The following is a 12,527-nucleotide window of genomic DNA, read 5'->3' as shown; positions in this document are numbered from 1 at the left end:
TTACTCGTTACCTACTCACCTCTGGTGGCAGACGCTGAGAACAACAATACATCACATTAACACGGCAGCGTTGAAAACTCAGTGTCTATTTTACAGCAGTAATGAAAAGTTAACCGTGTGGATTTCCATCTAAAGCGCAGTACACGATTTCGCCATAATATCTATTAGCATTAAAAACATTTATTTTTGTGGGACCCTCCATACCTTTCTGGTCAGTTAGACGTATTCTGGGACTGTTCATTTCATAAATGTAACTGTTATACTCACACCTGCTCATGATAGTGGGCCAAATATCTGGTCGAACAACCCTCAAAATTAACCACATGTTGAGGGCTGATGGGAATCGGTCGAAATGCTCCCAAGCTTAGTTTTTTGTAAAGAAATGGATCCAACTCAAAACGTATTTATGTATGTATTTATTTATTTAATTATTTAATTTCCTCCACATGTTGTTTTGCAGCCAGCTGGGGCGGCAATGTGCCTCTAAGGTGGATTTCCCAACCACTAATAAGCACTAAAGACGACGAAGAAGAAACCATAGAAGAAGAAAGCCTGCCTAGCCGTTGCTTTGCATTGTGGGATATAACACAAGTAAGATGGAGGTGGCCTCTAACAGCAGGTTGAAGACTCAATAACGTGTCAAGTGTTGTATGTCAGCACACAGAGACACTGTATGTGTTGTAGAAATTACAATAAACGTGGGACTAGATCGCAGCTGGACGTGTAAACAGGTAACTGGAAACTTTAATGTCCCCACTAGCGTTACTTCATTTGTAGCTAATGCGCTAGCTGAAGCTAAGGGTCAATGTAAAGATGTAAAGAAAAGCGGACACAGTGTTGTATAAAACTGTTTAAGACATAAGTTCGATAACACACATCGACTTTGCCTGAGTAAACTGAAGTTATCGTGTTTGTTGTAGGGACGATGTCTGTTGTCGGAGTCTTACTGAAAGCTGGAGCGTCCTTCTGTCAGTCCGCTGGGTCCCTGCTCGGCACAGCCAGAACCCTCTATACCGGTGAGCAGAAACCTGAAGCACCTTTCCGCTTTTACGTCGGTGCTGGAGCAACACGCATTAACCTTTTTAACCTTGCACAAACATGCATTTCCCACAGGGAAATTCGGTCTTATAAAAGCGCAAGAGCCAGATTCCACACGGATCCAAAACTAGTACAATTACAGCATGAATCAAAACTCTGATTTAAATTTTAAACAGAGGAAAGTATTTGATAATCTTAGACAAGTTTACTTGGATTTCTTGATGTATATTCACATGTTTGGTCTACCAAGTTAAATGTTTAATATGCCTAGTTGCCTACGTTAATTTCTGTCTTAACATAATAAACAGCTAATCAATAATGCCTTCTCAGAATATCCTGATTGGTGTCTTCAAAATGCTTTTATCTGATATTTTTTTTAATTGCTAATAATGAATGTTAACTGTTTAATCAATTACTCTGGTGGTTGTGGCTGAAGGGTGATGTGAAACGTGTGCTTTCTTTAGGAACATGCTGTCAGATAAGGATGCATGCGATCCCTCAGCTGAAGACGGTGGACAGGTGGACTGAGAAGAGGAGCATGTTTGGTGTCTATGATAACATCGGCATCTTGGGTAACTTTCCTCAAGTAGCTAACGCTTAATAAAAATAGGTTTTGTTTAACTTTTTCAATATGCATAACTTTATACTCCAAACATGTACGGATTCAGATTCTCTATGCAGATTTTGGTGTGATTTAGTTAACTCAATACGTTTGACGCTTTAGCTGAACGTGATCTAATACACGTCTGGATGTTATTCTACTTTTTTTTTCTACCAGTAAAATATACAAAATATATTTGTGTATGCAGTCGTCAACAACATTCTGTAGAAGACGTTCATAGAATACTTCAAAGCATTCATTGTGCATGAGCACTAGCTCAGATTGTACCTTACCTAGTTTTCTGATCTCCACACTGTCTTCAGGTGACTTTAAAGCTCATCCAAAAGACCTCATTGTCGCACCCTGCTGGCTGAAGGGTTTCAAAGGCAATGAAATGCTACGTCTAGCCAGGAAGAAGAAGATGGTGGGTGACCGAATGATGACTCTGGACAAACACAACTTGGAGAAGAGGATCCGCTTCCTCTACAGACGCTTCAATCGCACTGGCAAACGGCGCTAACGTTGGACAAACCATACCGTCAAATGCGTTTGACCCATCAATAAGGACTGTTTAGTCAATCTGTGTGATGTCATGTTGTTGAACTTCTGTAAAGATGCTTTTTTTCATCATCAAATTCATATAAAGGCAAGCTTTGTGTTTCAGAGCCGCATTCTTCCTGTTCTTTGGTTTAAATGTTTTTTGATTGTTGTTTTTAACACCACATTTTTAAAAACAAAGCTAGAAGAAGGAAGTAAAAAGATATCTGCTAAAAATCTTGTGATGGGTTTCTAAACTTTGCTTTGCTTTTGGAAAAGACTGAACAGTTAACACTTCATATCGTCAGCTTCTTAAAATAATGGCCTACTTAATTTCTTGGGTGCAAAGGCAGAGTTTATAGGCTTAGGCTCAGTATGAACAATCTGTATTAGTATTAACTCAGTATCAAAATGAATACACATTTGTTTTGATGAAGAACTTGTGAAATTAGTATTGTAACATTACTTAAGTCATTAACAATTCACAATTATAACAGAAGCAAGCAGACATGTTATATTGGTGCTAATTAATTGAAACAGAGTGGAAAAAAAATGTTTGAACACCATAAAGATGTTAATAAGTTGGTATTGTTGGCCTGTAGTTTACTTTTGTAGGTAAAAGTTGAACAACTTGTATCCACAAACTAATCACACTACAGTATAGAAGTACACATTGATATTACCATCTCTGTAACTCTGTTTGGAACATGTGAGCACGGCCAATTGGACCAAGCTTTGGCGCTGGTTAAAAAAACAACCAATTTTCTCCCAATAGTTTAGATTTCTCCTGTTTGCCTTCAATCGTTACTTAGTTTTAATGCAGTGAAGCAGTCACAACGACATGTTCTAACTGCAGAGAATGTGGTCACTCTCCCTATCTGACATATGACCTCTATAAAAACATGTAAACATGGGAATGTAATAAGCTCTGAGATACTGTGCAGTGCTAGTAATGCAGACCAAAAAGTAAAAGGAATTCTGTGTGATTAATGCTGTGCATGTAGACTACCTCGCGCCCCCCTAGCATAAATGGGTGCCCCATTTGGGTCGCCTCGGGGCCAAGAAAAGTGTAGTGACGCCACTGCACAAGCAGGCATCCACTGTACCGCAGTGTCGTCCTGCCGCCCCATCCGACAAAGAGCTGCAGCACTGCAAAGTGTAAAGGGAGCGAAGAGGGGGGGGGGGGGGAGGCGCCGTCGTTAGGAGTCGAAGTCCAGGCAGGAGGAGAGACGCATTATTGCAGCAGCCTTGAGAGACACAGCACTTTACACGGGCGAAACTACCGCACTTCCCTCAAGACGCACATCCGTCCGCTCAGAGAGAAACGAGAAAGCGAGATTGAAAGAGGGAGGTGTGGAGGAGGGGGACAGGGGGGGAGATCAGAAATACAACATACAACTGATTTCTAATGACTGGACTTTCATTTCCCTTCTTGTTCTTGAGATTGCACGCATTTGCTATTAGCTTTTCAGAAGAGGCAACTCCACCGGGCAGCCAATCAGCGCCGCGTCTCCGCATCCAGGAGCGTCAGGACTCCGCATCGACTGCGTGCCTCCCTGCGGGATTTATAAACACCCGTGGATTTCCGCTTGAATGGATGACCATTTAGAAGTACTTTTCTCCTGAGCTCCCCCTTCACCTCCTGCCTCCCGGTCCGCGCACACAGTGAATTGTCGCTCGACCCCGTTGACGTGTCTCGGTACGTTGCGGTACTTTGTTGACGACTTCGAGTGTAGAAGATCGTCCCCACTGCGCAAAGACCGGCCGCCTGTCCGCTGCCAGTGCGGCACTTGAGTTACTTTGCTGATTGCACATTTCGCATCAGTTCTTTTTTTGTGTGTGATCTTGCTGGGGCTTTTTGTCTTGTTGTACTTCAGAGCCTCCCTGTCCACCTCAGATCCCTCACCCCTCCTCGCTGCCCGTCAGTCAGTTCAAACAGCTGCATAGAAGATGTGAGTATCAATGCGGCTTTTCTGTTGCGCTTCTTTCACGGTTTGCAAAAATACAAATAAATATCATGCCCAAGCTTCTAGGAATAAATAGCCTGTATATTGTAACCAATTCATTTCCATGTATGTTTTTTTTTTTATGGTGGGGGGTCGGACTAATCTGATTTATTTCTGCTTGATGGGTTTTGCTGACGTAAGGGATTTTTTTTCCGTTACACCATCACTAAATTATGTATTGGAAGTTTTAATGCTTCCACCTTAAAGCCTCGGAGTTGAATTGAGTCCGTTATAATAATTGTACACTACAGTTTAAATAACAAAATATCTTAAATATTGCGATTCTGGGGATTTGAGGTCACCATCGCTCATGTCTAATGAATGATGCATGACGTTAAGACATTCTCGTTACTTAGGTACAACCTTGTTTTGTCCTGTTTTGTCCTGTGATTTGTGATAAACTCCCCGTCTAGCAAATTATCTTAATAGACGCCTTGACCAGCGAATCTTTTCCCCCATCATATTAAAATTATTATTGAACATGCCCCAGTTAACAAAAAAGGTCCCTTTTATCCCCAACTTAAATTCATCTTCCCCTTCCCTGTGCTCCTTCCCAGGTCTGCCCCGGATGCTGCTGCCCCAGGTGGAGCCCCTGGTGCTCCAGGACCCCCTGGTGCTGATGGAGCCCCGGGTGGTGCACCTCCTGGCCCCCCCAATACTTCCAGCAACCGCAGACTACAGCAGACACAGGCCCAAGTGGAGGAGGTGAGCTGGACAAGAACAGACTGAGATTCTGCACCAAATTTTGATGTTAAATGCAATGTAACATGATTAAATGTCTGGACTTGATCTGAACACCAAGTGATTTATTGTCTCTTTTTTTATCCGTAAGATTTGCTCTGCTTCCTAATCTGTAAATGGATTATGACATTTCGCTTTCTTTCTTTAAACCCTAATTTTTCATCTTCTTTCCTCTCCATCGCTGCTAAATGCTGTCTCATCCTCGCCACTGTGGGCTAGGTGGTGGATATCATGCGGGTGAATGTAGACAAGGTTTTGGAAAGGGACCAGAAGCTCTCAGAGCTGGATGACAGAGCGGACGCTCTCCAAGCCGGAGCCTCCCAGTTTGAAAGCTGCGCTGCTAAGCTAAAGAACAAGTACTGGTGGAAGAACTGCAAGGTGGGCACATTAGTGGCGTTTCCCACCACACACATTGTTGTTACTGGAAACAAAAGAACTGCAACTAGAGTCCAAATTAACAGTATTTCTATTACATGTGTTATGCATTTAGATATATAATATGTGCATGGAGCTATAAGATGCTCAGAGCCTTTATCACATTGAACTGCTGTTCATGGTGAGGTGCGCTGGGCATCTCACGCTGCCTGTTCTGGTGATCCACACACTAATCTGTTAATGAGCTGCTGTGGAAGCAGATGCTTTGGGTAAAATAAGGCAGCCACTGTAGAGTTTTCATTTTTTTATAATAATTCTATAATTCCCTTCGGTGTGAAAGCATCGAACCCCACACACAGATACAGTGTGTCTGAGAACCTGTTATAGTAAATGTTACTGTTTTCTCCTTTCAGATGATGATCATGATGGGTATCATTGGAGTCATTGTGGTTGGAATCATATTCTGTAAGTAGCATTTTGATACCATTACATTTTTGGTATATTTATCGAAGTACAAATTACTTTTATGGTTTTATAAAGCGATACTATTATTTTAAAAATTAGATGATCAATAAGCGTTTTTCTCCCAGCATTAGAGGATCATATATGTGTAGATGGGAATTTCTCATATGGTGTTAGTCAGGCTACAATAGCTGATGATTAAGCTGCAGAGACGTACAAACATATTTATATTTATGTCTCGCCTGTATGCTAATGGATCCACTCCATCTCTTCTTTATTTGCAGTGTACTTCTTCTACTGAGCTCAGCCCATCCTTACAGATGGATATGGACCATTCGAATGAGATGAGCGGGAAGAGAAAAAAAAAAAAAGATACCCAAGCGCCACTCCTTCCCTTTTATCCGTCCTCTCCTTCTCTTCACACAGTCTTCCATTGAACCATCTTACACTTCTACACGGCAGTGGTGTTCATAGGTGTCTCCGTTCTCTTTGTCCCTCTGTCCCTCCCTTCCGGTTGCTTTATTCTACTGTTTTGGTGTCTCACTCACTCTCCCGTCTCTGCACCTCATGTATTATTGAAGGACGCAGCAGATGGAGTGGAAGAGGAAGGGAAGAAGGGAGTTAGGAAAATCTTGTTACACGGGGGGAACACACAAGACTGAAGCCCTTTGAACCGAGCCCGGGAGAAAGAAATGTAAAATGTTAACGTTGTGAATGGGTGCACGGAGGTTCAACAACAGTTTGCAGTCCTTTCTACCTAAGATTCGCCAAAGCTTGTTCATATTCACCTTTTTTCGAGAGTCCTACATTTGTAAGTTGATACTGACATGCATAACTAACACGCCCCTTCTTTCACAACTGCTCATTGGTACTTACTAACACAAGGTCATGTTAGATTAATATAAGGAACACTTTTGTTGTATGTGCGTGTGTGTGTGTGTTTGTGATCCAAAGCATTGTAGCCAATAGCTGGTTTCCATTAGTGACTTTTTTGTTTCTTTTCTGGCCTCGCTTTCTACACGTACAGTAACAACAATGAGGGGAAGACATCTTAAAAGGGAAAAGAGACTGTGTGACAGTATGAGGAAAGGAAGAAGTGTTTGAGGATAAGTAGTGTACATTTTTCCTCTGCATAAATAAGACAAACTTGTGGACTGATAAACACATATTGATGAGGTAGTTGTCTGGCTGTGCTTCATTTCACCGTGGTCTTTGAACCACAGGCGGAGGCATAGCGGTAGAGTAAGGCTTAGTGGAACAGCGACATGCAGAGCAGCAGAAACTGACAAGCAGCTACTAACAGACAATCTACTCACTGTATGCATTTACTGACCCAGAGGACGTCTCTTAGCTCCGACTTGGACAGAGAAATAGCCATAGACAGATGAATGTGAAGCAGCACATTGCAACAACAAAAAATATGATTAAAAGGTCAACTTGTTTTGGAATGTTTGTTAGATTGTGGTTTAAGTTGACCTGATCTTCAAAAAGCAGGTAAATGAGAGAAAGGACATGATTTAGAAACCAAGAGCCACCTCGGCCATCCCGTCCCTGACCTCGTCACTCACATGCAGTAAATGCAAAAGCAGTCGGTTTTGTAACTTGCATGGCAAACTGTGTCCATAATTTGTGTGATCTGTGTTTTTGCCACTTCTGAATCTAACTGCCGATTGTACATTTTCCTTTTGTTAGTGGTTTCAATTAGTGTCTAATGTCTTTCTGATCTGATAATTACTGCTTATGCAAGGCAATGACGCTCAAAAGTTTGACAGATTTTATTAATTTATTAATATTCAGAGACAGCAAAGAACTATAGTAAACTGCTAAAACATGTAGTAATGTAACAATAGTACACATATGTCAGATTACGCTCCTGAAAATGTGTAAATTCTTTCAGGTTTTGGAGGGATGTTTGATAAAAGAAAACTTGGTTTTCCTTTCTTCAGACTGATTTAGAGAGTTAATAAAATACAGGTGCAGAATTGTTGCAGTTAGTTGTAATTATCTGATGATATTGTGTAACAGTATTATGAGGCAATTATCAGAGATATGGGAATATGTTTTGTGATTTACAACCTGAAAATGCAGTGAGACGATGCAACCGGATTTGCAAAGACAAATGCATGCTTTACACTTTTGCTGATGCCAATAAATAAATCCTCAACAGAACCTTTGTTATATTCTCTTGGCATTTTAGCCGACTTACTTTAATTTAAGTGATATAAGATTACTTATTACACTGTAATAATTTTGTATTTATCTTAAAGAGATTTGACCGGTTTCTAGATTCAATACAAAAAATGCACTGATGCACTGACATACCTTTTACAATGACCCAGTCAGCTCGAAACAGGCCAAACATAGGATGCTTTGGAGAAATTAAATCTCCTAATGAAATCAGGAATATCTTACAGACTTGCAAATGACACACAGAAAAAAGTCACTCTGGGCTGGGCTTTAGATTAATTTAGCTCATGACCTGGTAGAAAAAAAGCAAAGTGACGACCAGGAAACCCAGAACCCACCAATAGGAACCTGTAGTAAGAAACACACAAAACAGAACAAAGGATTATTTCAAGTACAAGATACAGTGCACATAATATAATACAAATCAACTATCTTTTTATCTTATTTAATTCCGTGTCACAGCAGCAGTTAGACATCTCAGCGAACACAATGTCTACCTGGTTGTGGACTTTCTACCACCAGGCTGACAGAGAGAGGAGCTTGCAGGGCCGGGTGAGACACCCTGCAGGTAATAATCGTCCCGGGGGGGACAGTGGAGGCCACAGAGAGGTGAGACGAGAGGGAATAAGTCCCATCGCCATGCTGCCGGTGGCTGGACAGAGAGCCCTGGTCCGGAAGCACCGTGGGCTCTGTGTCTGCAGCAGAGAGGGACAGCCACTCCATCTGAACGGAAGGAAGAAAAGGGATTAAACGGGCGCTAGAACAAGATGATATTTAAATGGTACAAATATAAAAACTAACTAAACAGGTTATAAATGTAAGTGCGTTTTTGAATACAAAAAAAATACAAATGAATTATAGATAATCTTAAATAATTAAAGAAAATATTTGATATGATAATCCAACATAATAATTGACATGATTTAGTCAAATCATACTAAATTAACATCTTATGAAAAATGTAATGTAATCATTGATAATTATTATCATTTGTTGTGAGTGCTGATTACAAAATATTGTATTATCTATTTATTATTTTCCCTTGATAGTTAATCATACAGTTTCCTAATATTTTGTCAATATTGGGCAGCACTAATGTCCACTTCAGATTTGACACCAGTGGGCAGTTGTAGGACCAGCATGCCCTGTGGACGCTCTCATCCTCTGTTTTTACCTGAACATGAGCCGGGATTATTTGGTCTTTAGTTTGGACGATAGACTTATTTGATTTTGATAATGGATAAACCACCATAGTCTACCAAGTCGATGTCTCTACTTGTATGATCTCTCAGGCTTTGTGGTGTTATCAATAAATAAATGACCAAAGCTTCCTGGGATTTTTTGCAAAGTTGGTCAGTGGCAGAGAAAGGAAAACATAGAACATGGAGCAGGTTAACAGCTACTTCTACGAGTCCACAGTTGCACACCTGAGCATCCAGTGGATAATAGTTAGCGCAATAGCAGGTCAGCGTCTGAGAGGACTTTGTGTTTAAAACCAATTTCTCCTCTGAAAGGGACACATGAGGTGGTTCTGAAACAAAAGAGAGCAGAAAATGAAGAGAGGGACTTTGAGTGGATTTTTCTGAATTGAGACATCACGGTGAAACTTACGAATAACCTGGAGTTGAATGACCTGCTGCGCGTGAAAAGGGCCAATGCTGACGGTACAGATGTAGGTCCCCTCGTCCAGGACCTTCAGCTTGGTCAGAATCACAGAGACGTTCCCCTCTCCAACAATCTGGGAAGCATCAATGCTTGATCCAGTCCTCTCTGCATGCACTGATGACAGAAAATGAGGTTCTCAAAAGTGTCATTTTTTTGCTCTGGAGCATTTGAATATAGTCAGAAAGTACTTTATTTGATGAAGAAATCTGCATAAAGTACACAGATTTGATTAGCATCAGAGCTTGTGATCAAACAAATCAATTGTAAATGTTAAATGTTAATTTAACCATTTAAATTTGCCATTTAGTCTATCAATTTAACTAATTGAACAAACAAACAGATGAGACCAGGAGTAACAATTTAAGCGCATCATCAAATCAAATAAATAGTATTCATTTATTCATTCATGTCTCTATTTATCTGCTTAAACTCATCCTTATTCTGTGGTTTAAACGATTACGTTTGAAAAATGATTCAGTTATTCAGATGCACAGTTTTAGACCAACATATAAATTGACATTTTGAGTATTAAGCACTCCCATGCCACTTTAAGCATTGTTGTACCATCTTCAACATTATCAGCGCTGTCACTCTCAGAGCTAAAGAAGCCGGCCCTCACCTAAAGACCCAGGATAAACCAGAAGACGTTGGGCCCACCTGTTCCCACAGCACTCACCCACTGCACTCCCTTCTGCCTCATCCAGCCGTGTCTTAATTTCGAGCACTTTCCACCCTTTCCCCCTGTGCTGCAGTCGCCATTCAACGGCCACTTCCTGCGCTAAAGGCATCTCTTGCTGCTTGAAGCCACAGTCGAGGATGGCGTCGCCCCTCAGAGGGGCAGACACAGACTTCATGTGGGAATAGACCAAGAAGATCACTGCGGGGCATAGAGCACAAACATGAGGAGAAGAAGAAGCAGTGAGAAAGCCGACATGAGCAATTCAATGACGAGATGAAATGAGAAATCGAAAGGAATTTTCATACCAAACTTAAAAACATAAATTTCTTTCGTCTATGGTGCTTTTTATAAATGTCTCCTATTAGCCGTTATGTTGTTCGCCAGCTGTCAAATGTGATAGGGCTACATGGCGCTTGGAAATGCAAAAAAGACACAAGCCAGGCATCATATGTTCCTTTTACATTAGAGAAAAAACAGACACCCCAAAACCAGGAAACTCACATTAAAACAATTTACATTTCCAAAAGTCAAATCTCACCCTCAGACAGAAGAGTTCCTGAGCGGCTAAGAGGCAGACCCAGTTTGTTTTGAATGAGGGTCGACTCATCCTTCTCTACCACCAAAGTCTGCAGAATCAACGAAGTGCCGAACTCCACTCCCTCCACCTCAAGGGACACCATGAAATAAGTTGATCCTGGACTTTCCTGGGATCCGTGAGGGGAGTAACGGCTCATTTCGCACATCACCTCCTGCTCATTGCAGTCCGCATGGAGCAACACATGTGCATTGGGGATCTCGGGTGATGACACTGCAACGAAGGGATGAAAGGACAAGTTCAACACAAGGATTTGCTAATATGGAACACCGAACTGCATACAAAGCAGGGACAACCTTTAACTTCCAATAGGATGGCCTCTGGGTCTGGGATTGATGTCGGCAAAAACGGAGTGAGTGTTTCAAGTGATTCGTCGGAAGGCACTGTGACTCCTCTCAAGATGAGAGTTGCTGGGGTTCGCGTGAAGGATGTCCCTCCTCCCATCCCCTCCTCCACCAGGGTGCAGGAAAGTACCACATCTGCAACCCCGTCAGCTGAGAAACGAGAGTAATCCATTTCAATATTCTGAAAATGTTTACATTCTTGGCCACAATCAAAATGCCTTACTTATTTTTTCCAGTACTGCTTAATGATTTTATAAATTAATTATGTAAAAAATAAAGAAGAAAAAATATGTGTTTGACTTATTTAGTTTGTTTTGATGTGTTGACATTAAAAACATTTGCTGATTTATATTATTATTATCCATTTTTGAATCCAATTATTTGGTACATGTTTATACTGCATGTTCAGATGTAAGACTAGCGAGTTGTTTTACAGAATGACAGGGTCCATTAATTGTCACCATGTCCGTCATTGGGTGCAGCATCAACATGATGAACGCTCTTACCACAAACGCACGTCAGGAAGAATCCAAACAAAATCACCACAATCATCTTCATGGGATCTTGTTTCCGCGTTTGAGTAAATCAACAGTGCAAAAGGAGTAGTTTTAAGTCAGCAGAGTAAACCACTTAAACAAAGTGAAACAAACACAAAAGCACAGAACGCACTTTCGCTTTTGACTTCGACACCTGACGCAGATCATCGCGCCGCTGTAGTTTTGAGTGTTTACAGCCTTCCCTTCGTCACATCTACCGCGCGAACAACTACGTCTATTTAGGCTGATGTCAAATAATCCAACAAACAAACTGTGAGCTGGACGCCGGCAGGAGCTCGGGATCGTGCGCGTACGCAGCAGTGGAAGGAAGAAAGTGAAAGAGAGCAGACGCCACTAGCCAATGGGAGAAGAGGAGAGGGCTCGTCATGGGTCACCATGGAAACGAGCATGAAGCCTTCATCGCTCGTGTAATTGAGGGTTTGGTAGGACTCTCCGTGCGTTCTACCCTAAACGATAAATTACAACAGAATGCAAATATGAATGTGTTACTAATAAGACATATTCAAAGGAATGGTAGCATCCTGAGATTAGCTAGCTCAGGGTTTTGTGTTGTGTGAGTTAGAAAGAGGGTAGACAAAAAATGAGACACACATCTATCATGCGGACACAAACGCGGCTACAAACGAACCATAATCTGGAACCATATCGGCTGGATGTGACCTCTGATACCACCTCATCTCTTTGGTTATTGATTGTGTGTTATTCTGCTTGGCGACAATAACATTACCAGTGTTATTATT

General features: G+C 41.4%; 3 protein-coding genes across 4 annotated transcripts; 2 read left to right on the top strand and 1 right to left on the bottom strand.

Moving 5' to 3' along the window:
• The first annotated feature begins 551 nt into the window (after positions 1–551).
• On the top strand, positions 552–2,302 carry mrpl51 (mitochondrial ribosomal protein L51). The gene is made up of 4 exons (XM_037453477.2): positions 552–731; positions 921–1,016; positions 1,503–1,610; positions 1,963–2,302. Exons 2-4 carry the CDS (start codon positions 926–928, stop codon positions 2,157–2,159), a joined length of 396 nt encoding a protein of 131 aa, XP_037309374.2. The 5' UTR covers positions 552–731; positions 921–925; the 3' UTR covers positions 2,160–2,302.
• A 963-nt stretch (positions 2,303–3,265) lies between these two features.
• Positions 3,266–6,199, top strand: vamp1b (vesicle associated membrane protein 1b). 2 transcript variants are annotated; one of them, XM_037453480.2, is made up of 6 exons: positions 3,266–3,875; positions 4,054–4,128; positions 4,740–4,887; positions 5,143–5,301; positions 5,712–5,763; positions 6,045–6,199. In XM_037453480.2, coding segments are annotated over exons 2-6 (378 nt in total). In that variant the 5' UTR covers positions 3,266–3,875; positions 4,054–4,126; the 3' UTR covers positions 6,062–6,199. The 2 variants fall into 2 exon arrangements, with proteins under 2 accessions (XP_037309377.2, XP_062421649.1); XM_062565665.1 differs by lacking the exon at positions 3,266–3,875 and having other exon boundaries at positions 3,882–4,128.
• Positions 6,200–7,519: 1,320 nt separating this feature from the next.
• Positions 7,520–12,128, bottom strand: tapbpl (TAP binding protein like). Its single transcript, XM_037453414.2, has 8 exons — positions 11,737–12,128; positions 11,183–11,380; positions 10,830–11,099; positions 10,289–10,489; positions 9,559–9,726; positions 9,375–9,478; positions 8,445–8,670; positions 7,520–8,295 (listed from the first exon to the last, which is right to left on the bottom strand). Exons 1-8 carry the CDS (start codon positions 11,786–11,788, stop codon positions 8,228–8,230), a joined length of 1,287 nt encoding a protein of 428 aa, XP_037309311.2. The 5' UTR covers positions 11,789–12,128; the 3' UTR covers positions 7,520–8,227.
• Between the last annotated feature and the right edge of the window lie 399 nt (positions 12,129–12,527).

Source organism: Pungitius pungitius, chromosome 11 (genome assembly GCF_949316345.1).
Source record: "Pungitius pungitius chromosome 11, fPunPun2.1, whole genome shotgun sequence".
Lineage (NCBI taxonomy): Eukaryota > Metazoa > Chordata > Actinopteri > Perciformes > Gasterosteidae > Pungitius > Pungitius pungitius.
Note: the sequence above shows the minus strand (reverse complement) of the source record. Positions and strands in the feature narration are given on the sequence as shown.